The sequence below is a fragment of the Pan troglodytes genome, chromosome 18 (genome assembly GCF_028858775.2).
Source record: "Pan troglodytes isolate AG18354 chromosome 18, NHGRI_mPanTro3-v2.0_pri, whole genome shotgun sequence".
In the NCBI taxonomy this organism is placed as follows: Eukaryota; Metazoa; Chordata; class Mammalia; order Primates; family Hominidae; genus Pan; species Pan troglodytes.
Genome location: NC_072416.2, coordinates 88,233,627 through 88,256,667, shown reverse-complemented (window position 1 = coordinate 88,256,667; position 23,041 = coordinate 88,233,627). Strand labels below are relative to the sequence as shown.

The 23,041-nt window shown below is 52.7% G+C and overlaps 2 protein-coding genes across 29 annotated transcripts in view; one reads left to right on the top strand and one right to left on the bottom strand.

Moving 5' to 3' along the window:
- GAS8 (growth arrest specific 8) overlaps positions 1-20,858 on the bottom strand; it is a 27,537-nt gene extending 6,679 nt beyond the window's left edge. Inside the window, exons 1-12 of one of the 27 annotated variants that reach the window (XM_063797539.1) lie at positions 20,698-20,834; positions 20,310-20,422; positions 19,538-19,637; positions 18,229-18,388; positions 17,711-18,022; positions 12,629-12,715; positions 8,930-9,236; positions 7,553-7,759; positions 4,610-4,664; positions 3,706-3,911; positions 2,888-3,055; positions 2,437-2,523 (exon numbers count right to left, since the gene is read on the bottom strand). In XM_063797539.1, coding sequence (XP_063653609.1) covers positions 2,437-2,523; positions 2,888-3,055; positions 3,706-3,911; positions 4,610-4,664; positions 7,553-7,759; positions 8,930-8,968 — 762 coding nt within the window. In that variant the 5' untranslated portion in view covers positions 8,969-9,236; positions 12,629-12,715; positions 17,711-18,022; ... (2 more) ...; positions 20,310-20,422; positions 20,698-20,834. Of the gene's footprint in view, positions 1-2,436; positions 2,524-2,887; positions 3,056-3,705; positions 3,912-4,416; positions 4,547-4,609; positions 4,665-7,552; positions 7,760-8,929; positions 9,251-10,740; positions 12,156-12,628; positions 13,011-17,710; positions 18,023-18,228; positions 18,389-19,537; positions 19,640-20,309; positions 20,423-20,697 lie in introns of those variants that run through there. The other 26 variants (XM_054669659.2, XM_063797535.1, XM_063797537.1 and 23 more) reach the window with 26 other exon arrangements.
- The window catches only part of DBNDD1 (dysbindin domain containing 1), a 16,232-nt gene continuing 13,549 nt past the window's right edge, over positions 20,359-23,041 (top strand). Inside the window, exon 1 of one of the 2 annotated variants that reach the window (XM_063797568.1) lies at positions 20,359-20,738. Coding sequence is in view for 1 of the 2 variants with exons in the window: in XM_024349570.3 (XP_024205338.1) it covers positions 21,120-21,150 (31 nt within the window). In the remaining variant the exon portion in view is untranslated. Of the gene's footprint in view, positions 20,739-20,939; positions 21,151-23,041 lie in introns of those variants that run through there. The other variant, XM_024349570.3, reaches the window with a different exon arrangement.

Genomic DNA, 23,041 nt, shown 5'->3' with positions numbered 1-23,041 from the left:
TGCCTCCCACCTCTGCACCTGCCTGGAACACGCTGCCTCCCAACAGTGCCCACTCCCACAGCACCGGGGTCAGTGTGTTGTCCACACTGCCTGCGCCCTGGCCCTTTGTAGAGCCATCCACGCAGTGGAAGGCAGGAGGAACACATCAGCATAAGCCCTTCTCTCAGGAAGGTGTCTCTGGAAGCCATAAGTGTCCTGGTAAGAGCTGAAGCAGCCCCACCCTGAAAGCTGCTTCATGGGTGGCCGAGGCCAGTCTTGCCCGAGTGAGGGCTGTGGGCTCAGGTGAGATTTGAGATCCAGGGCATCCAGCAGGCCGAGCTTGCAGGTGGGGCCCCTTGGAGGATATGCTCCCTTGGCCAGCCCCAGATCCTGGCATCACATGTGCTGTCCGCCCCACAAATGGTGGATCTGGAGCACGGCCTTGGAGCCAGCTACCTGCCAGCCAGTAAAACTGTTCTTTTTTATCTCCTAATTCTTCTACTTATTAATTGTGCATTCTAAAAAAATCTAGACTTTGTTGAAGACTATAAAAAAGTGAACACCCTGAGCAGCGTGTGGTGGCTCACGCCTGTAATCCCAGCACTTTGGGAGGGTGAGGTGGGTGGATCGCCTGAGGTCAGGAGTTCGAGACCAGCCTGGCCAACAGAGTGAAACCCTGTCTCTATCAGAAATACCAAACATTAGCCGGGCATGGTGGCAGGCGCCTGTAATCCCAGCTACTCGGGAGGCCGAGGCAGGAGTATCACTTGAACCCAGGAGGTGGAGGTTGCAGTGAGCCGAGATCGTGCCATTGTACTCCAGCCTGGGTAACAAGAGCGAAACTCCATCTCAAAAATAAATAAATAAATAAATAAATAACTGCCTTGGTCTCTAAATTTTGCTGACAAATTTGAGCTCTCGGTTCTCTAGGAAGAGACACCAACTTGGACACTGTCAGGAACCACATTCAAATGGAAGAAAATATGACAGAAAACAAGGCTCCAACCCAGGCACGTCTCTGCTGTCCTCTTCCCAATAATGTCCACCTCAAAACCCACAGGGAGAAGGAAGGGCCCCTTGTCTAACACAGCAGTCCTCAGGATCTCACTGACTACCTTGCAGGTGCCCTTCCCTTAGGTGCCAAGAGTTGGCACAGCCTAGCAATGCACGTCGTGCAGGACCTGAGGTGTCTCTGAAGGTGGGGCTAGATCTGACAGACAGATGGGATATTTCTGAGAAGCGAATCCCACTACAACCGTTTGTGTTCAAAAATTTCAATTAGGTTAGAGAACAAAACAGCACATATAAATGTGGCTCAAGATAAGATGCCCTGGCCCCGCACACCACAGACAAAGCCTTGAGGGCCCCATGCTGCAGGGATTGGTCCTTGGCCAGAACTTTGAAACTGAACAGAGGCAAGAGTGGCTTTAAGGGACAGAGACAGGACCGAGCACCCCTACCACTCACTGCGAATCTTGGAAGTGCCCACGAAATGAGATGTTTTCCACCCAGTCACTTCTGCAAAGGTTTAAACCTGTCAGATCTGGTGCAGGTGAGGATGGAAACGGCCCCTCCGCACCCTGGCAGGTGTGTGACTCAGAGCAGCCCTCTGGACAGATGATCAGGGTCCTCAGAACAGACCCCTCGGACTCAACAATCCCACTGCTAGGAGCTGGCTTTCCTAAGAAGCAATCTCACACAAGTGCACAAAGACAAATTTAAAAGGATTGAGGCAGCAATGCTTATAGCAGCAGAGGATTAGAAACAGAGGGGAGTCGGCTAAATGATCAAACGTTCACAAAACGCAGCACCAAGCAGCTGTGAAAAGGATGAGACCGCTTCCTACGTGCAGCCTGATACACTGTGAGATTAAAAAGCAAATTGTGCTTATGGCCTGATCCCATGTTCGTAACATACAAAGTCACATCCACACGAGAGCATGCAGGAAACCTGGAAGGGAGCTCATAAAACTCGCCAGTGTGAGGACCAGCACTGAGCAGCCGGAGACTCATCTTCACTTACACTTAAGAGCCTCCCTCATGTGCTTTCAGAGGTGAGCTCTCGAGGGGACGAAAGTCATGTGTGATCCGTTCCCCATGAGACCCCAGGCCTTCTGCAGAATATGCATGCAGAACAGGCCACGGGTTTTTGCCTCTTAGAAGCTGCGGAATGAGTTACAGGGAACAGGGCCTCCAGCTTCAGAACCCAGAAACCTGGCCAAGGCATCTGAAGCTGGTCCAGGGGCCACAAGGAGAGCCCCGTCCCTGGCTAGCAGGGGTGCCATCCCCGCTGCAGGGCCAGCCTAGTGCCCACTCACCTTGGTGAACTTGGTGAACCGTTGCTCTAACACCCACCCCCAACTGCAGGGCCAGCCTGGTGCCGCTCACCTTGGTGAACTTGGTGAACCATTGCTCTAACACCCACCCCCAACTGCAGGGCCAGCCTGGTGCCGCTCACCTTGGTGAACCGCTGCTCTAACACTTCATGCTCCCACTGCAGGTCTTTCAGCTCTTTCTCCGTGACTTTCAAACGGGCTTTTGTGCACTGGAGGAAAAACAGGGAGTAGGGGACAGACAGTATTCAAGATTCACAGTCATCCAAGTAACACGGGCTCCTGGGAGATGGCAAGGCCAAAAATAATCGCCAGAAAGACCTGGTTCCAGGACACAAGCAGCTGAGTCCCACCAAGGCAGGGTCGGTAGCACACGGTGAAGATGAGGGCCTTGTCTCCAAAACACCCCCAGACTTTACTTTCCCCAGGAGAACACGAGGCAGAGAAAGGAGAAATGCAGGCCTCCCCCATCTCCCTTCCTGCCCTAAGGGCCAAGCCCCTCCCTGTGATGCTCCTCCCTCCTGAGCCTAGGCAAGCTCATGCCAAGGAGGGAGAGGAATCCAGCGGGAAACTCACAAGCAGGGTCTGCTTGTCCCTCTCGTAGTTTGCGAGCTGTTTCTGCATCTCGTTCATCTCCTCCCGAGCCTTCTGGAGAGGTTCTGCCAGGCGCTTGTTCTGCACAGACACCTCTGCCATCTCCCTCTCCAGGTGGTCCTCCTTCTTCCGCATGTCCTCCATCTGCTCCTGCAGGCACAAGCACAGGCCCGGCAGGGGCTCAGCAGGCAGAACCAAAGGGGCTGTGGCCTGCATGGTGAGAGCTGGGTGCTCTCCTGCCCATCACCAGCTGCTGCCAGCCTCAGGCACGCTGGCACCTAGACGTCTTCTATGTATAAACAGTATTTCTGCAGCTTCAACTTATTCTGAGTTTTCTGGGAATGCAGCTTCCATGCAGACTGAAGGACTACACTTCGTTCAAGATTCCACCAAGGGCCGTTGTCTACTGTAGAAAATCCTGTCACTGCCAGCATGCAGTGACGATGACACCTATCCACCTGTCGCAGGCAGTGACTATGACACCTATCCACTCCAGCCACATCACGGCCCTCACTGCGGTTCCATCTGAGCTTTTACAAACCAGAACACACTTTATTACTTCCCCCTCTGCACTACGGTGAGGGCAATATCCTGACTGCTTTTAACCATAGGTAGAGATAGGTTACGTTATTTAGGAATTTCAGTTAAGGATATGAGAGGGGCATTGTCAAATAATCTTATAAAAAGTACTGGGTGTGTTGGGGTGGAGAGCTGGGGTCTGGATCCCCAGGACTCTGCAGCCCACATTCTAGGACAGGCAGAGTGTGCCTCCCCAGCCCAGCCCAGCCCACGCACAGCACCTTGAGGGAGTTGATGAGGGCCAGGTTGTTGAGGGTGATGTCGTTGTAGTAGTTCTTAATGTCGGTGAAGGCCTCCTCGTGGCGCTGCATCAGCGTGTGGATCTGGCCATTCTTCCTCTCCTCTACTTCGTGGAGCTCAGTCTTTCTCCGCAAGTCGAGCTCGTCCCTCAGCATCTTCATCTTCTTATCATACTTGGCCTCAATTTCTGAAAGGCAGCAGCAAACAGCAGCTTAGCAGAGGAAGACATGGTGCCCCTACGGCTACAGAACATGGAGCCTGTAAAAGGGCCCAAAACGCCCACTGTGGTCAGAACAGCCTTGCAGGCAAAAGCTCTGCAAGAGAAGAACAAAGGGGTTTAGGCTGAGTTTTTCTGCTGATGCTCACACTCAGCACACACACCACTGTCGGCCTGCCTTTGCCAGTGACAGGCATTGCTAATCGCTCCCTGCACTGGGGGTGCCAACAGCTGAATGTCAGCTGACCCCAGTGAGCAGTAACCGAGGCCTGTGTGGCCACCCAGCCACAGACTATCAGCCTTTATTAGTAAAACACACAGACTTCTGAAATTGGAGCCTTCTCAGACCAGGAGCCAGGGAGAAGACTATTTTAAGAATGCTGCCCACGGCACTGAATAGCTACCACCTGCTGATAACTACTGATTTTAGCTAGGAGTGGGAATGTGTGTGGTAATCACAGCCTCCCAAACTCACATGGAAATAGGTTGTTCTGGGATTCTGAGTGGGTCCACTGGCCTTGGAAACTTCCACGTTCTTTCTCTTGCATGCCTGGGCTGTTTTAATCCAGTTTTTGCTCCCTGAGTTAACAAGCTCTGGAGGTAAATTCCTCTCTGATGGGGCGGGGGGTGTCTCTGGCACCTACACAATGAGCACACGGGAAACTGACCTCGAACTTGCCTCTCAAAATCATTCCGCATCCTGGTGATCTCCTCGGTGTGTTTCTGCACAGGGAGAAGCGGCCATTACTACACAGCCGGACACAGCGGGAAGCCCGCTCCCTTCAGGCTGACCCTGTTCCTCATGGTTTTGGTCACCTCCATATTCCCTAACTCACCTCCCTCAACTAAAGTCACCTCTAAGCTTGAGAGAGAACATGAACAGACGTCGTGAGCAATGAACCCGCTTGGTTCCATCGCCAAACCATCCCACAGCCTGAAGAGCAGCAGCCACGTCCACAGAGAGCTGTGGGATCTTTCCAGGTGCCATGTGTAGCTTCCAACCTGCTGCACTGCTGCCTGAAGCGGCATATTAAAAGGATTCATTCCTGTCATCCCAGCACGCTGGAGGCCAAGGCAGGAGGATCACTTGAGGTCAAGAGTTCAAGGGCAGCCTAAGCAACATAGCAAGATCTTCTACAGAAAACTTAAAGATTGCCGGGCACAGTGGCTCACGCCTGTAATCCCAGCACTTTGGGAGGCCGAGCTGGACAGACCACCTGAGGTCAGGAGTTTAAGACCAGCCTGACTAACATGGAGAAACCCTGTCTCTACTAAAAATACAAAATTAGCCGGGCATAGTGGCACATGCCTGTAATCCCAGCTAGTCCAGAGGCTGAGGCAGGAGAATCGCTTGAACCCGGGAGGCAGAGGTTGTGGTGAACTGAGATTGTGCCACTGCACTCCAGCCTGGGCAACAAGAGCAAAACTCCATCTCAAAAAAAAAAAAAAAAAAAAAAAAAAAAAAAGATTAGGTGGGTGTGGTGGCTCATATCTATAGTTCCAGCTACTTGAGAGGCTAAGGCAGAAGGATCACCTGAGACTAGAAATTCGAGGCTGCAGTGAGCTATGATTGTACCACTGCACTGCAGCCTGGGAGACAGAGTGAGACCTCATCTCTAAAAATAAATAAATAAATATTTTTAATGAACAATTATTATATATTTAAATAAACATTATATATTTAAAATTTGCATAAAAAATTATTTTTAAAGCAGTAATTTTTCTTTTTTTTGAGACAGACTCTCACACTGTTGCCCAGGCTGGAGTGCAGTGGCACAATCTCGGCTCACCGCAACCTCTGTCTCCCAGGTTCAAGTGATTCTTCTGCCTCAGCGTCCCGAGTAGCTGGGATTATAGGTGCGCGCCACCACGCCCGGCTAATTTTTGTATTTTTAGTAGAGACGGGGTTTCACCACGTTGGTCAGGCTGGTCTCAAACTCCTGACCTCGTGATACACCCTCCTCGGCCTCCCAAAGTGCTGGGATTACAGGCGTGAGCCACCGCACCCGGCCTAAAGCCATATTTTTACCCAACAGGAAACTCTGATTATGTAACAATACCATATCCAGGACCTGGGTTAAGACCAGCTAATTCTGGAGGGTTCAAGACTTCGGCACTCTCAGGCTTTGCTGCAAAGTCAGCAACGTCACCAAGTTTCTTCCAGATTCAGTGGAGGCTGGACTGCTTCCAGGCGTGAGGCAAATGTGTTCAGAAAGTCTCCTCAACCCAGCAGCCAGGAAGAACCTTAGTGAGACACATCTCTCCTCTGCCCAAGTTCTCAGAGGGCAACAGACTCCACCAGGGTCAAAGTCCCAGTCCTCACCACGGCTTTCGAGGCGGACGAGCTCTCACCCTCTCCAGTCCCCACCACAGCTTTTGAGGTGGACAAGCTCTGACCCTCTCCAGTCCCCACCACGGCTTTCGAGGCGGACGAGCTCTGACCCGTCTCCAGTCCCCACCACGGCTTTCGAGGCAGACAAGCTCTGACCCGTCTCCAGTCCCCACCACGGCTTTCGAGGCGGACGAGCTCTGACCCGTCTCCAGTCCCCACCACGGCTTTCGAGGCAGACGAGCTCTGACCCTCTCCCACAGTCTCCTCCTGGTCACTCTGAGCTTTCCCACTGGCCCATCCCGTCTCCCAGCTGGTCAACTGCTTGTACAAAACCGCACCCCACCTCTCCCCACTTCGATCCTTCTGTGGCACTCTTCCCCACCAGACACTCTGTTGTATCTGGCACGTTTCTTTTGTCTTCCAACTCACCTGTTGTCTCTCCTTTCTAGACCAACAGCCCCAGTCGGGCAGGCGTTTTGTCAGAGATCAGATCAGGACCTAGCAGCTAATGGACACTCAGCAAATGATCTCTTTCCTTTTTGTTTTGTCTCACTCTGTCACCTAGGCTGGAATGCAGTGGCACAATCCTAGCTCACCACAGCCTTGACTTCCTGAGCTCAAGGGATCCTCCCGCCTCAGCCTCCCAAGTAGCTGAAACTATCGGCATGTGCCACTACACCAGCTAATGTTTTCTTTTAAATTTTTTAGACATGGGGTTCAACTATTTCACCCAAGCTAGTCTCAAACTATTGGCCTCAACCACTTCTCCCACCTGACCCTCCCAAGTGCTGGGATTTTGGGTGTGAGCCACTGAACCAGGTGCACAGATGAATTTTAATGGTGCCCTGGAAACCCCCAGCCTCAAAAGTAAAAATCAGACCAGCTTGTGTGACAAACTGTCACAGTGCCCAGGAGTCAACACACTGGATATTTTAATGGATGGTTTGCATTCCACTAAATGCATATGATGCTATTCCCTAGGAAAAGTCTCTGGGTGTCAGGTGTCAGCAGCACATGAAAGATCCTAAGCTGGAATTTTTTTCTTCGGTGGCGTCAATTTTTTGCTCAGGTCTGAGACAGAATTGTGTACTTGGTCCCAAAATGGGGTTTGATTGGATGCATGCTTTAAAAAAATTTTTTTCAACAAATTGCAAAAATGCAGAAAGTCTTATGCAAAAATATGAATTCCCAGTTGCTGCTGAATAAACAGGAGTTCATGCAGCACTAGGCTTGCCGTCCCAACAACCTGTCAGCCTCCAGGTGCCCCCGCCACACCTACCAGCCGCAGGTTCTTCACCACCACCTCATTGGCCAGCTCCTGCTCCTTGAGCTCCACCTTCAGTGCCCGCATGTCCTTGCGCAGCACACCCTCCTGTGTGCGGTGCTCTTTCTGTGCCAGCTTCATGACTACGGTGCCCTCGGCCTTCATCTCTGTCAGGTTGTTCTGGTGCTCATATAGCAGGTGCTTCACTTTCTGCTTGTACACCTGCAGGGCAATGGGAGTACCATCTGCTCACCTGCACCACACCTGTACCACACCTGCACCACACCTCCTCACCTTTCCGTACCTGTACACACCTGGTCACCCACAGCACACCTGTACCACGCCTCCTCACCTGTCCATACCTGTACACACCTGGTCACCTGTACCACACCTCCTCACCTGTCCATCCATACCTGTACACACCTGGTCACCCATAGCACACCTGTACCACGCCTCCTCACCTGTCTGTACCTGTACACACCTGGTCACCTGTACCACACCTCCTCACCTGTCCATACCTGTACACACCTGGTCACCCATAGCACACCTATACCACGCCTCCTCACCTGTCTGTACCTGTACACACCTGGTCACCCATAGCACACCTATACCACACCTCCTCACCTGTCCGTACCTGTACACACCTGGTCACCCATACCACACCTGCACCACACCTCCTCACCTTTCCGTACCTGTACACACCTGGTCACCCATACCACACCTGCACCACACCTCCTCACCTGTCCATACCTGTACACACCTGGTCACCTGTACACCTCCTCACCTGTAAATTCCCGTACACACCTGGTCGCCTGCACTACACCTGTACTACACCTCCTCACCTGTACATACCTGTAGACACCTGGTCACTTGCACCTACCTGCTCACCTGCACACAGCTCCCCACCTGCACATACCTGCCCCACGTGCTCACCTCCCCACACCTCACCTGCACATACCTCCTCACCTGGCCACGCCTCCTCACCTGCACACACATGCTCACTTGCATCCACCTGCTCACTTGCATGCCTCACCTTTACACAGCTACACATGCCTGTTCACCTATGCAAACCTGTACACTTGAGGCACAGAGCAGGACACCAAGGCTGGGAGGTGAGGTGCATCCCCAGCTCATGGGGTATTAAGTGGCAGAGCTGAGTTGCAAACAGGCCAGTCTGCCCCCAGAGCCCATATTCCTTCCATGTTGTGGAGGCAGCATTTTAAACCCTCAGGACCTGCAGGGTCTCTCCCTCAGGCTTTTATAAAAAACACCTTTAAGGCTGTGACTCCCAAAGCCAAGAACAGAAAACGTCCCACCCGCACCCTCACTGGATCCAGCTCCTCTGGGGCTGTGTGGTGACCAGGTGAGCATGTGCAGGCTGGCCCCACTCACCTTGATCTCCACCTGGTGCCTCTCCTCGGCTTCTTCCATCTCCCGGTCTTTGTTCCGCAGCTCAGCCTTCTTCTCCTCCAGCTGCCTCCGTGTGATCTCCCAGAAGGTGTGGATCTTGTCCCGCTCCAGCTGGAAGTAGTTTCGTTCCTCCCGCTCGCGGTCCAGCTCCTCCCGGATGCGGCTGACATGCTCCTCCACCTGGCCAGGTGCAGTGGGTCAGGTGAGGCACTGAGCAGGGGCCCATGCACGGCAACGGGGCGTGTGGCCGGAGAAAGGCAAGGAAGAAAGAGGGAGGACTCAACTTCACCTAAAAATAAACAGCTGAATGTAAAAAGTTAAAATATAAGGCTAGGAAGCTCCGGAGACAGAATGCATTCAGCAGGTGGCAGAATTCTCTTCAATTTGGCCAATAATCAAAAAATAACTAGATCCTTTCGTCCATTCCTGAGAATTGATGCCTAAAAAATTTCTCAAAAGAAATATAAGAGCATCTTGCTCAAAGATATTACCGACACCATTATTACAACAGCAAAAATATCAAAAAGGAAATAACCTAAGACCAGTTTAAACAGGGAAATAAGCGAGGCGCGGTGGCTCTCACCTGCAACCCCAGCACTCTGGGAGGCTGAGGTGGAAGGATCCCTCGCGCCCAGGAGCTGAAGACCAGCTTGGGCAACATAGCAAGACCCCATCTCTGCAAAAACTTTTTTTCATTAACCAGGCATGATGGCACGCACCTATAGTCTCAGCTACTGGGAGAGCTGAGGTGGGAGGGTCACTCAAGCTCAGGGGGTTGAGGCTGCGGTTAGTTATGATCATGCCACTACACTCCAGCCTGGGTGACAGAGTGAGATTCTGTCTCAAAAAATACACAAACAGCCAGGCATGGTGGCTCCCACCACTTTGGGAGGATCTTTTGAGCCCCAGAGTTGACCAGCCTAGGCAACATGGCAAAACCCTGTCTCTACAAAAAAAAAAAAAATTAGCCAGGAGTGGTGGCACATGCCTATAGTCCCAGCTACTCAGAAGACTGAGGTAGGAGGATCGTTTGGACCTGGGAGGTCAAGGCTGCCGTGAGCCGTGATCACACCACTGCACTCCACCTGGGTGACAGAGCGGGACCCTGTCTCTAAACAATAAATAAATAAATATGGAAATGGTTGAAAAATTAGAGTATATCAACTAGGAGAAATATCACATTAACCCAAAAAAAAAATATGCAAATGATGTAGCAGCATTTAAACAAATTCATATCATAATGCTAAATGAAAAAAAATTCACCTTTAAAGATATAATGTTAAGCAAAAAATATACAAAACCAGTAGACTCCAAAACCTCAAGAGGGTTCAATTGCGAATCTGCAAATAGGTTAAAAAAAATGTAGGACAGGCTTCCAGCTTTCTCGGGAGCTCATTTCCCTTAAGAATCAGTTACTGCCAGGTGCGGTGGCTCACACCTGTAATCCCAGCACTTTGGGAGGCAGAGACAGGCAGATCATGAGGTCAGGAGACCGAGGCCATCCTGGCTAACACGGTGAAACCTCGTCTCTACTAAAAATACAAAAAAATTAGCCGGGCGTGGTGGCGGGCACCTGCAGTCCCAGCTACTGGGCAGCCTGAAGCAGCAGGATGGTGTGAACCCAGGAGGCGGAGCTTGCAGTAAGCCGAGGTCGCGCCACCGCACTCCAGCCTGGGCCACACAGCGAGATTCCGTCAGAATCAGTTACTTTTACGGCACAGCCCCAGGCCACTTACTGTGAGCCTTTTTCTTTCTCAACACCACATTCCCCACAGGGAAAACACATTTCTCACCTCAAAAGAAGACAAGACAACGAGCAATCAAGAAGGAGCAGCAGGAGGGGTTCTGAGCCGAGGATGCCGGGCAGACATGAGGGAGACACGCACCCCCGAATCCAACCAGTGCCTCAGCACAACGACAAATGTCTTCACGTCACAGACCTTTAGTGGCTCCTGGGCAGAGCCTGAACCAGGGCTCCTGACTGGTCTGTTTGGCTCACATGGTGTTGAGATTTTGCCATCACTCAATATTCAGATTTCTTATAAATATCCAGATTTCCAGCTTCTCTTGGAAAATCAGAAAAAAACAGCACTGAACTCCTAGGCCCACAGGGCACTCCCCAGTGAACGGATGAAACTGTCCTCTGCTGCGGGGCAGGAGTCTCCAGGTCACCCCCATCCCTCCCCACCTGCCTGGACCCTGAAGAAGCCTTCTGAGTCTGTGGCTCAACGTGCGATGTGCAGTGCAAGGGCCTGCCCCGTAGGCTGCCCCGTAGGCTCCATGGCCACTGCCCCACAAGGCCTGTCTCCACAGGAATGGGAAGCGGACAGGGAGACGGGCAGCAGCTCACATGCTGGGACAACGCAGTGTTCAATCCATTCTCCACCCAGCAGCTCCAGACATCTTTCCACAACACAAACCTGACCCCATCACCTCTCTGCTTAGCCACTGGCTTAAACTGCCAATGGTTTGCCTGCATGTAAAATAAAGCCATTCTTTACTATTGTTCAAGGACCTCTGCCTAGCTCCAACTTCAGGTCATGTGACTCTTTCAGTCTCCTTCGTATTGATTTTTTATCTTACAACTATCAAAAGAAGGTAAGATTTATTAACAGTAACACAGAGTTGACACAGCCCTCATGTCCCATGTCAGGTGCTCACAGGCAGTCGACCATGAGGGCAGAGGCCAGAGGGTGCACCGTGCTTGCCACACACTGCTGTCTCCAGGAGCCTTTTAGGTAAAATTGTAATTATGTAATTATGTTCTGTAGCCCTTAACTACATCCAAATGAAGAAGAGACTTAAACTAACTCCTACAAAGAAACTATAAAAACATCACCTCCTCCCCAAAATAAGCAACAAGAAAAAGGCAGCCCTGATGCTGTTACTCCTTGTTGGGACTTTTATCAAAAACAATGAATGACTGGCCAGGCGTGGTGGCTCATGCCTGTAATCCCAGCACCTTGGGAGGCCGAGGCGAGCGGATCACGAGGTCAGGAGATCGAGACCATCCTGGCTAACACGGTGAAACCCCGTCTCTACTAAAAATACCAAAAAAAAAATTAGCCAGGCGTGGTGGCAGGTGCCTGTAGTCCCAGCTACTCGGGAGGCTGAGGCAGGAGAATGGTGTGAACCCGGGAGGCGGAGCTTGCAGTGAGCCGAGATCGCGCCATTGCACTCCAGCCTGGGCAACAGAGCGGGACTCCATCTCAAAAAAAAAAAAAAAAAACAATGAATGATTAATCAGATTCAGATGTGATTTGAAGTAAATCATCCTTCTTTTAAAAACTTCCTTTTTGACATAATGTTTAATGGTAAATAAAATAAAGGAGAATGCTATATGCGTGTTCTACGGTAAGTCTATACACATCAGGTGCAAAAAAAGGGTAAGATTGAAAGAGAATACACGAAATTAAAAACAGCTTTTAGATCAGAAAAACATGTCCTTCCACATTCCTACCACCCTGTTACAAAGCTTTCACAGGCTGCACTACCTTTCTGAAAAGACATGGTGCAGCCGAAAGCTTTGCCGCTGATGGGAATTATGGGCCACGCGGGGGGCGTGTTCTGGCTTGGACAGAAGGGTGGATCCACATGGCAAGATGGACACACGGCGCAGGCACCCTGCGTGGTGCCCGCCCACGCCCACCCAGGTACTGGGCCACAGCCCGCTCTGCTCACCTGCTCCTTGCTCATGTCCTCTGGAGCGAGCCCATCGACAATCGGGGTGCCTTTGGCTTTGCCTTTCTTCCCTTTCTTTTTGGGTGCCTTTGGTGGAAATAATGGGGTAAGAGAGACTCTAACAGCTTCCCCTTCTTGGCTGGCTCTGATTTGCTCCCAGGGACATTTGGCAGAGAAGGTTCTGGAACCTCTCTCCCTTCTGCTCACCTGGAGCACATCGTTGCCCTGAGTGTTCCCACCCTTAACCACACACACATCCTGTTGTTGCATTTGGAGAAGCACAAAGGAGAAACCTTCCTTTTGAGAGGAGAACATTCCTTCTAGAAAAGAGAGGAGCCGGGCGTGGTGGCTCACGCCTGTAATCCCAGCACTTTGGGAGGCCGAGGTGGGCGGATCACGAGGTCAGGAGATGGAGACCATCCTGGCTAACACAGTGAAACCCCGTCTCTACTAAAAATACAAAAACAAAATTAGCCGGGCGTGGTGGTGGGCGCCTGCAGTCCCAGCTACTCAGCAGGCTGAGGCAGGAGAATGGCTTGAACCTGGGACGCGGAGTTTGCAGTGAGCCGAGATCACACCACTGCACTCCAGCCAGGACGACAGAGTGAGACTCCATCTCAAAAAAAAAAAAAGAGAGGAAACCTAGCCAGGCGTGCTGGTGTGTGCCTATAGTCCCAGTTACTCGGGAGGCTGAGGCAGAAGAATCGCTTGAACCCGGGAGGCAGAGGCTGCAGTGAGCCAAGATCCCACCATTGCACTCCAGCCTGGGCAACAAAGTGAGACTCCATCTCAAAAAGCAAATTGTAACTTAAAAAAAAAGAAAAGAAAAGAGAGGGAACCCATTCCAAACCCACTCATTCCTTGGTATACGGTGACCAGGCGCAGTGGCTCACACGTGTCATCCCAGCACTTTGGGAGGCCAAGGCAGGAGGATCACTTGAGCCTAGAAGTTTAAGGCTGCAGTGAGCTATGGTGCACCACTGCACTCCAGCCTGGGCAGTAGAACGAGACCCCGTCTCCAAAAACTAAGAGAGGGGGGAACCCATTCCAAACCCACTCACTCCTTGGTAAAAGTAAAGACCTCCGCTGTGGATGCAAAACAGAGGAAAGACCCTCAATACCACACTGCCAAATGTTACCATGCTGGCGGCAACATTGGTGACCACCATGGAAAAGACCTGCAAGACACCATTCGGTAAGCGTAGGGAGAAATGCCTCCATAACCACGATCGGTTGTGACAACCACAAGTTTCCTTTCTTCCAAAGAGAAACTTCCTTCAGAGAAGCCTGGTCAAGAAAGCTTGGGCAGACAGCACCCACCACGAGAGCCCTGTAAATGGGCTGCCAGACGGAACTGCACATGGCGTCGTGCATGGTTTTAGCAACTTTGACAAGGTTGGGAGAGAACCTTCTAACCCCACCCCCTTGTGGAAGTTGCTGAAACCACGCAGGACACCAGGAGCAGTTCTGTCTGGCCACCCATTTACAGGGCACTCAAGCAGGTAACCAATTTCCATATCCTATCCTGCTGACTTTGCTCCTCCCAATAGTCTTCAGCCCATGCTTTTCTGTGTCTACATGTCTCGGTAACCTTTTTTAAAGACAAAGTCTTGCTCTGTCGCCCAAGCTGGAGTGCAGTGGTGTGATCACATAGCTCACTGCAGACTCCGATTCCTGGGCTCAACTGATACTCCCACCTCAGCCTCCCAAGGAGCTGGGACCACAGGAGTTCACTGCTGCTGTGCCCAGCTATGTAACGTTTTTAAAATTACAAATTTCATGTGGAAATTTTATTTATTTTTTAAAAACATTAAAACCTAAATCCATTTATCCTTTTTTTTTTTTTTTTTTTTTGAGATGGAGTCTCCCTCGTCGTCCAGGCTGCCTTGGCTCACTGCAACCTCCACCTCTTGGGTTCAAACAATTCTCCTGCCTCAGCCTCCACGAGGAGCTGGGACTACAGGTGCCCGCCACCACGCCTGGCTAATTTTTTTTTGTATTTTAATAGAGACGAGGTTTCACCATGTTGGCCAGGCTGGTCTTGAACTCTCTCTTCTTTTTTTTTTTTTTTTTTTTTGAGACAGAGCCTTGCTCTGTTGCCCAGGCTGGAGTGCAATGGTGCGATCTCAGCTCACTGCAACCTCCGCCTCCCAGGTTCAAGCCATTCTCCTGCCTCAGCCTCCTGAGTAGCTGGGATTACAGGTGCCCACCACCACGTCCGGCTAATTTTTTGTATTTTTAGTAGAGACGGGGTTTCACTATGTTGGCCAGGCCGGTCTCGAACTCCTGACCCGTGATCTGCCCGCCTCAGCCTCCCAAAGAGCTGGGATTACAGGCGTGAGCCACTGTGCCCGGCTGGCTGGTCTTGAACTCTTCACCTCATGTAATCCGCCCGCCTCAACCTCCCAAAGTACTGGGATTACAGGCGTGAGCCACCGTGACTGGGCCATTTATCTTCATTTATGTTTCATTTAGTCCTGAATGAAAACATTAGGTGGAGCCAGGCACAGTGGCTCACGCCTGTAATCCCAGCACTTTGGGAGGCTGAGGCGGGTGGATCACTTGAGGTCAGCAGTTCAAGACCAGCCTGGCCAACATGGTGAAACCCTGTCTCTACTAAAAATACAAAAAAATCAGCCAGGCGTGGTGGCGGGCACCTGTAGTCCCAGGTACTCGGGAGGCTGAGGCACGAGAATCGCTTGAACCCAGGTGGCAGAGGTTGCAGTGAGCCACGATCATGCCACTGCACTCCAGCCTGGGTGACACGGTAAGACTCTACCTCAAAAAAAAAAAAAAAAAAAAAAAAGAGAGAGAGAGAAAATATTATGTGGAAATTTTAGAAAACACTGATGAGAAGAAAACAGAAATATCACCCATATTCCTTGGTCCAAGGATCCAACAGACCAAGGCCCATATTCCCACAAACTAATAGAAACAGAAGTAGTTTGGTTGTGTTTAGTGTTTGCTGTTGTGTTTCCTGTTGCATTTTTTTGTTTTTTGTTTTTGTTTTTGTTTGAGATGGAGTCTTGCTCTGTCACCCAGGCTGGAGTGCAGTGGTGCAATCCTGGCTCACTGAAACTGGAACAGGAATTAAAAGAAATTAAAAAGTGTGTAAGCAGAAACTCAGTTGTATATAAGAAAACCCAACTCCCCCTGAAAAAGAGAAAGAGCTGGAGTCCTTTAAAAATTAACTGCCTGTTTTTCTGTGGCTAGTGAGCCTTGTCTCTCCTCCCTTCCCAGGCATTGTGAAGACCCTGATTCTGTAGCTGTGCGGCTGCAAGGTCACTAGGCAGATAAACTCAAGTCGCAAAACATGTTTTTCGTTAAAAAGTAAGAAATGATGTAATGCATGTTTCAACTGAACAACTGCCTTTATTTCTCACATCTGAAGCATGCTTCCCCCTGCGCAGATCTCCCTCTGCCCCACGAAAAGCTTAAAAGGTAACTTAACTCTTTGTTCAGGGCTCAGTCCTTCAGATTTTAATCTGACTGGGCCGGTGCACCTAAATAATTAATAAATATCCTCCTGAACCCCATCGGTCTCTGATTCCTTAAAAATCCCACTACACAACCTCTACCTTCCAGGTTCAAGCAATTCTCCTGCCTCAGCCTCCCAAGTAGCTGGGACTATAGGTGCGTACCACCACACCCGGCTAATTGTGTGTGTGTGTGTGTGTGTGTGTGTATTTTTAGTAAAGACAGGGTTTCACCATGTTGGCCAGGCTGGTCTCCAACTCCTGACCTCAAGTGATCCACCCACCTTGGACTCCTAAAGTGCTGGGTTTACAGGCATCAGCCACTACACCCTGCTCTTTTTTTTTTTTTAAGAGACGTGTTGCCAGGCTGGAGTGCGGTGGTGCGATCTCGGCTCGCTGCAACCTCCGCCTCCCAGGTCCAAGTGATTCTCCTGTCTCAGTCTCCTGAGTAGCTGGAACTACAGGCACACGCCACCACATCCAGCTAATTTTTGTATTTTTAATAGATACAGATTTTCACCATGTTGGCCAGGATGGTCTGGATCTCCTGACCTCATGATCTGCCTGCCTCGGCCTCCCAAAGTGATGGAATTACAGGCGTGAGCCACCGCGCCCAGACTCCTGGCCTAGTTTGGTAGTTTCTTTCACAGTCGGTTTTCAGAAGACTCTTCCTGGGTCAGAAAACCCATCTACTTAAATTTAATTCGTAATGTACTGCTCTCTTTTTAATCCCTCCACTCCAAGAAGGCTACCTCATCACAAAGCCCTGAAGGCCGTGGAGGAAGGTTCAGCATTACTTAGCATTTGGGACCTTCACAGCCAGCTGCAGGGACTTGGTGGGGCTCCCAGAGCTTTCCTCCCCGCACCAGCTGAAACCCACCCTGCCACACCTGCCCAGAAATTGAGTTACTGACAATTCCTGTACCACAAAGGGAGAGCCCTTTACAAGAGAAAGACAGAGATGGAGCTGATGAGGCCACGAGCTCCGCCTTCCTCTTCTCGGTCTGGGCCTGACTCCTGCCAGGCTTTCCAAGGGAACAGTGGTTCCTGTATCCCAAGGCTGTGCCCTGGGCACTCCAAGGGCAGTGGACCTGTCCGGGCCTCCTTGGTGTAGAGGGATCTCTAGCCGCTCTGGTGTGCCCCAGGCTCTCCATCCGGGAGACCAAAGGTCTTAGGGTAATTCCCGCCTCCGGCTCTATTCCATGGGGACCCTGTTGCTCTGCAGAGCCTCGTGAGCTGACACCCTAGGTCCCAGGGAGCCAACAGACCGAGTCTCCCATTCCAGGATGAGAGTCCCCTTGACGCATGTTCACTCTTCTGGGGACCGTGCGCCGCCGACCCCGGGCCCTGGGCGTTCTATGACCACCCCTGTGAGCACAGGGCTCTGCACAGCCCAGGTCTCAGTCCCGAGCGCGGGCAGGCCCCGGGGCCAGGAGCATCCTGAGTTTGCCCCACGGAGACCCCCACAAGAGCACCGAGCTCTCAGTTCCAGAAACCCAGCGCTCCAGGCCTCCCATTCCCAGGGTCTCTGCGTACCGAGGCCTCCCCGCCCCGAGGTCTCCGGGCCCCTGCCGAGGACCTCAGCCCCGCTCCCGCCCCTGCTCACCATGACGCCGGCGGACAGGCCCAGCGGCGACTCCGGGACCAGTGCGCCCGCCCCCGGAAGCCACGGCGTTTCCCGGCAACCGCTGGGCGATGCCGCGATAAGTCACAAGATCCTCGCGAGACTCCGCCGGGCGGCAGCCCTGCCAAAGGCGGGCGTGCGTCCCTAGAGACGGGCGTCCGGAAGGAACCCGGTTGTGAAAGTTGGGAAAATGTCGCCGGCAGCCCAGAAGCCTTTCGCTGCAGGACATGTTTTGCTTATTGCTGGAACCTAAGCTCCATGAGGGGGGAACCGTTCACTTCTATCCTTCAGCGCCTAGAACAGCACACAGCACGTGCTCAGTAAAGATGTGCTGATGAAGGACCATTGAATGAATGATCAATCAGCCACCCAAGGCTCTGAAACATTCCCCAAATGAGATTCAAATCTGGGCAAACACTCTATCCCCTGGGCCTCACTCACCCCACCCGCCCACCTTTGAAGGGCCCTCCCAGCTGCTGCGCTGGTGGGTTTACACACACCTCAAAAACGCAGAAATCGGAAAGAAAAATATGTTCCAGTTTAGTTCCAAATGTTTGAAATCAGGAAGTATTCCTTTCACAAAAATAAACTGCTCTTCCTGAAGAGGCCTCCTCCCCACTCCTCACGGATGAAAAGAAACCAGAGGCTTCCCGACAGGCCCTGCAGAAAACAGACAGTTGCCACTTTCCTTTTCTAACTAATCTCTTGTTCTGAAAACTGCTAGCCATTTTACAATTTCTAAAATGAATCTGCCATCCGTGAAACCACCCTTTTACCTACATACAACCATCTATGTCACCCAGAAAGCTGAGTTTGTCATAAACAGGTGCTTTTTTTTTTTTTTTTTTTTTTTTTTTTTTTTTTTTGGAGACAGGGTCTCCTTCTGTCGCCTAGGCTGTGATCACAACTCACTGCAGCCTCGACCTCCTGGGCTCAAGCAATCCTCCCACCTCAGCCTCCTGAGAAGCCGGGACTACAGGTGTGAGACACCATACCCAGCTTTTTTTTTTTCAGTTTTTAATAGAGACGGGGTCTTGCTTTATTGCCCAGAGTGGTCTCAAACTCCTGGCCTCAAGTGATCCTCCTGCCTCGGCCTCCCAAAGTGCTGGGAGCACGTGAGCCCCATGCCCAGCCCTAAGCTCTCATCTTTAACATCTTAAAAAGTGGTCATCTACTTGGGAGGTTGAGGTGGGAGAATCGTTCGAGCCCTGGAGGTGGAGGTTGCAGTGAGCCAAGATCACACCACTTCACTCCAGCCTAGGTAACAGAATGAGACCTGAGACCCCGTCTCAAAAAAAAAAAGAAAAGGTCTTGTAGCAGATCTTGTTCTCCCATGTGTCTGGGGATGAAGAGTACAGAATCCATGCTCGTAGAAAGTTGTGCTGGGGGCAAAGTGTGAGAAATGAAAGAAGGCCTGCTGGACCTAGGTCTTCCTGTCCAGCTGGGGGAGGAAGTTGCCACATGAGCTGGGTTTGCTCAGGCCTCAGGCACCCACACAGTGGTGGGAATCTGAGAACCACTGTGATGAGAGACTTCCTGTTTGCCCACCCAAGTCCTGATTGTTCTTGGAGAGGAGCAGCCAGTTGGAAGAACTGCATTGGCTCAGCTTGCACAAAGCAGTGATTTATTTATAGTAAGCCCTGAGGCCTCTGTGAAGTCTGGCTGGTCACTGTGCCTGGGCAAACAGGAGCCAGCATCACTGTGCCAGACTCCCTTGGCCTAAGAGGGGCCTCCTCCCCCCGGGACAGGGTGGTCAGACAGTGACGCTGGAGAGCACAGTGGGGGTAATTATTATAATTTAACACTTACTTCACAAAACCAATATGCTAGCAGCTTCATGCTGATTGGCTTTTTGCTTCAGAAGTCTGGATGAGCGTCCTGAATTAAATAGCTGTATTAACAATCATTCCTTTCAGCAAAAAGGGCAAGAATAGGAGGGTTAGCTCAGGATAGCCTAGACAGGGTACTCATTTTTCACAAGCTAAGAGCAATCCTGGTCTGTCGGTGTGGGCTGCAGAGATGAATCATTCAGGGAGCCCTGAATTGCGGCTCCCTGGGATCCCGACAGGGCCCACTGCGACCTGTTCTTTTCATATTGAATTCGAGTTCAGATTTTTAGAAAAGAGCCTTTTCTTCACATATGTGGCTTAAGATACTTTCATTCAGTGTCAAGCTGTGCAGCTCAGAAACCCAGATAAATGGCATCTGAGTTTCCTGCAAAATCCCAGAGCAAATGTTAATACAAACAAGCTGACTGCCCTCTGTCTGATGTCTGATGCTTCCTGCCACCCACTATCCACCAGGTAAACCGCCTCAGGCCACGGCATCAACTCAGTGAAGGCCTGGATGCTGGGTTAACAAGAGTGTTTATGAAGACTAAACTTTTTCTTTTCTTTTCTTTTCTTTTTTTTTTTTTTTTTTTTTTTTTTTTTGAGACATACAATCATAGCTCACGGCAGCCTTGGACTCCTGAGCTCAAGCTGTCCTCCCCCCTCAGCCTCCCAAAGGGCTGGGATTACAGGCATGAGTCAATGCTCCTGCAAACGGACTTTCTTTGAGAGATAAACATTGAAGTACTTACAAATGCAATGATCTAATGTGTATATAATTTGCTTCAAAATGACCCAGCAGTGGAGGGAAGTGAATGAGGACAGAGAAGCAGTGGCCCAGGCCATGAGCTGGTAATCGCTGAATCTGGGCGATAGGGACACGCGGGTCAGTTTCATCGAAACTGCCTCGGCGCTCTCTGCAGCCCGGGCCCGCCGCCCTCTCCTTACCTCCCATCCCCCATCCCGCCCCTTCCAGCCTCCCAAGTACACGCCCTCGCCCCCACCCACCCCCCGCGTTAATTCACGCCATCCAGGGCGCTCTGTGAGTCTGTCATTACCCAGCCCGAGTCAGGCCCCTCCTGTGCCCCTCGCCAGCCCCGAGGGGCGCCCGCACACAGTCGGCGCCCCACACGCAAGTACCTGGAAGAGAACAAGAGGACGCAAGCGGGCGCGGCCGCCAAGTGAGTGCGCAGGAGCCCCGGACGCCCGGCCGGGGTCGGGAGGTCGCAGCCGGGTCCGGGTGGTGTCCGCGGCGGGGCGCGGCCCGCGAGGGAAGGGTCAGCGGGGGAGGGGTCCGCTGGGCCAGGGGCCAGCAGGGGGCGCGCGCGGGCCGGGGCGGGGCCGCACCTGTCCTGCGGCTGGGGGGGCGCCGGGAGGGGGCCGGGGCCCGGGAGCAGCTGCGCGCCCCGCCCCGCGGGCTCCTCCCTGCCGCCGCGGCCCCCCGGTTGCTGCCCCGATGCGCTGCGCCCGGAGCCGGGGCCGAGTCGCTGCCGCAGCTGTTGGGGCGCCCGGGCCAGGCGACGCCGCCGTCGCCCGTGCCCCTCCCAGACCGCACCGGCCGCATGGAGCCCCCGGAGGGCGCCGGCACCGGAGGTGAGTTCAGCCCCAGCCCCCGAGACCCCCGAGCAGCGCTTCCCCGCAGCGAGCCGCAGCCCCTCCCCCCAGGGCTCACCCTTCGCCGCTCCCGGGAGTCGCGAAGACCCCTTTGGCAGCTCGGGGGCGTCCGGCGGGCCAGGGGCACCTCCCGGGCGCGGTCCCCGCGCGGGGCTGGGGGCACACAGACCGAGTCTCCGCCCCCTTGTTCTCTGCGCTCCCGGCCCGGGAAGCCGTGCCCGGCACGCTCCTTGGTGGGTGGCCCGGAGTTTCGTCCTGAGCCCCCTCCCAGCCAAGCCAGCCGGTGACCCGGGGAGCGGGGGAGGGGGGTTCCGGGGCTGGAGTTTGGGGTCCCTGTCGGTGGGGCGTGAGGGCGACGCTGGCCGCTTGCAAGCGCGTCCGCTTTGTTCGCCCAGCCGCGAGTCCCGGGGGGCGAGGGCCGTAGACCGCGGGCAGGGATCCTGCCAGGGGCGAGGGGCTGAGAGGGGTCTTGGGGATGTGGGGCATGCACGGGCGCGGCCTGCCGGGGGCTCCAGAGCTGGTCCGGGAGCGGCCCAGGCGCACGCTCATCGGGGAGGGTAGGAGCGCGTGGAGCGCTCCCTGCCCTGATGGTGGAGGCCCTACTGCAGGACCTTGGAGTCGGTAACGGGAAGAAAGCTCTCAGAACCTCCCCCCTTCCCGATCAGAGCCTTTTCCAAAAGGGCTTTCGGGGTTCCATTTGCCTAGGTAGGAACTTGGATGCAAACTGCAGACTCCTCCACCACCTCCTGGTTTCCTAGAGCTCCCATTCCAGGGAGCCAGCAGGTGCCTGAGGGCACAGGCAGGCCAGCCTGCCGCTCTGGAACTACATGGGAACCTCTCAGTCCCCCAGCCGCACACAGTGGCATCCTCTGGAGCCCGAAGGGCTGTCCCCGGGAGGAGCAGGTCCACCCACCCTGTGTATCTGCAGTCCAAGGTATAGGGACAAATGCCCCAGGGCTGGTGGGTTTGGGTTTTGATTTGTCATTTGTGGGAGGGACCAGAGCGCTTTCTTAACACCGATAGTCCCAGGCCCCTGGGTATTCCCAGTAGCAGCTTTGTGGACATAGAAAGCCTGGAGGTTGGGAGTGAGGGCTTGGGGGTCTCCGAGCTGTTTCCAGCTGTGAACTGTGGGCAGTCAGGCCCCTGTGAGCCTCAATTTCCATGTCTGTCAGTGGAGACAGCTCTGCTTCCCCTGCAGGGCTGTGGGAGCCCAAGGCATTTGGGAGTGGAGGTTAATCTCTTTTCCCTCCTCCTTTGGGAAAAAAGAAGGACTTCCCAGCAGCTTAAAAGGCAGAGAAAGCAGGTTCAGTTTCTGAGCCCATCACTCACTGGCTGGGGGCTTCAGACACCTGACTCAATCAGTGCACAGGTTTTACCTACAGGTCGCAGCTCTGTGCAGTACCCTGCCTGGGGTGGGGAGTTAGTGGGAAGACAGGGCCCTGTCCTCTGAGGGCTCACGCTCTTGACACCAACTCCTGTTTCCTTGTCTGCAAAGTGGCCAGTGATGCCTACTTTGTGGAACCTCATGAGATCACACATTGGTGACTCTGTCATTACTTATCACTTACTTTTGAAAACCTTACAAAAGTAGAGAGAACGGCGGGACAAAGGCCCATGTGTGACATCCCAGCCCCCAGGCCCACAGCCTCCTCTCCAGACTACCACCAACCTCCCTTCATTAGTGGTTTGAACCAAATCTAGACATATTATTTCACTGATAAATAATTCAGAAATATCTGTAAAATATGATTTTTTTTTTTTTTTTTTTTGAGACGGAGTCTTGCTCTGTCGCCCAGGCCGGAGTGCAGTGGCGCGATCTCAGCTCACTGCAACCTCCACCTCCCGGGTTCACACCATTCTCCTGCCTCAG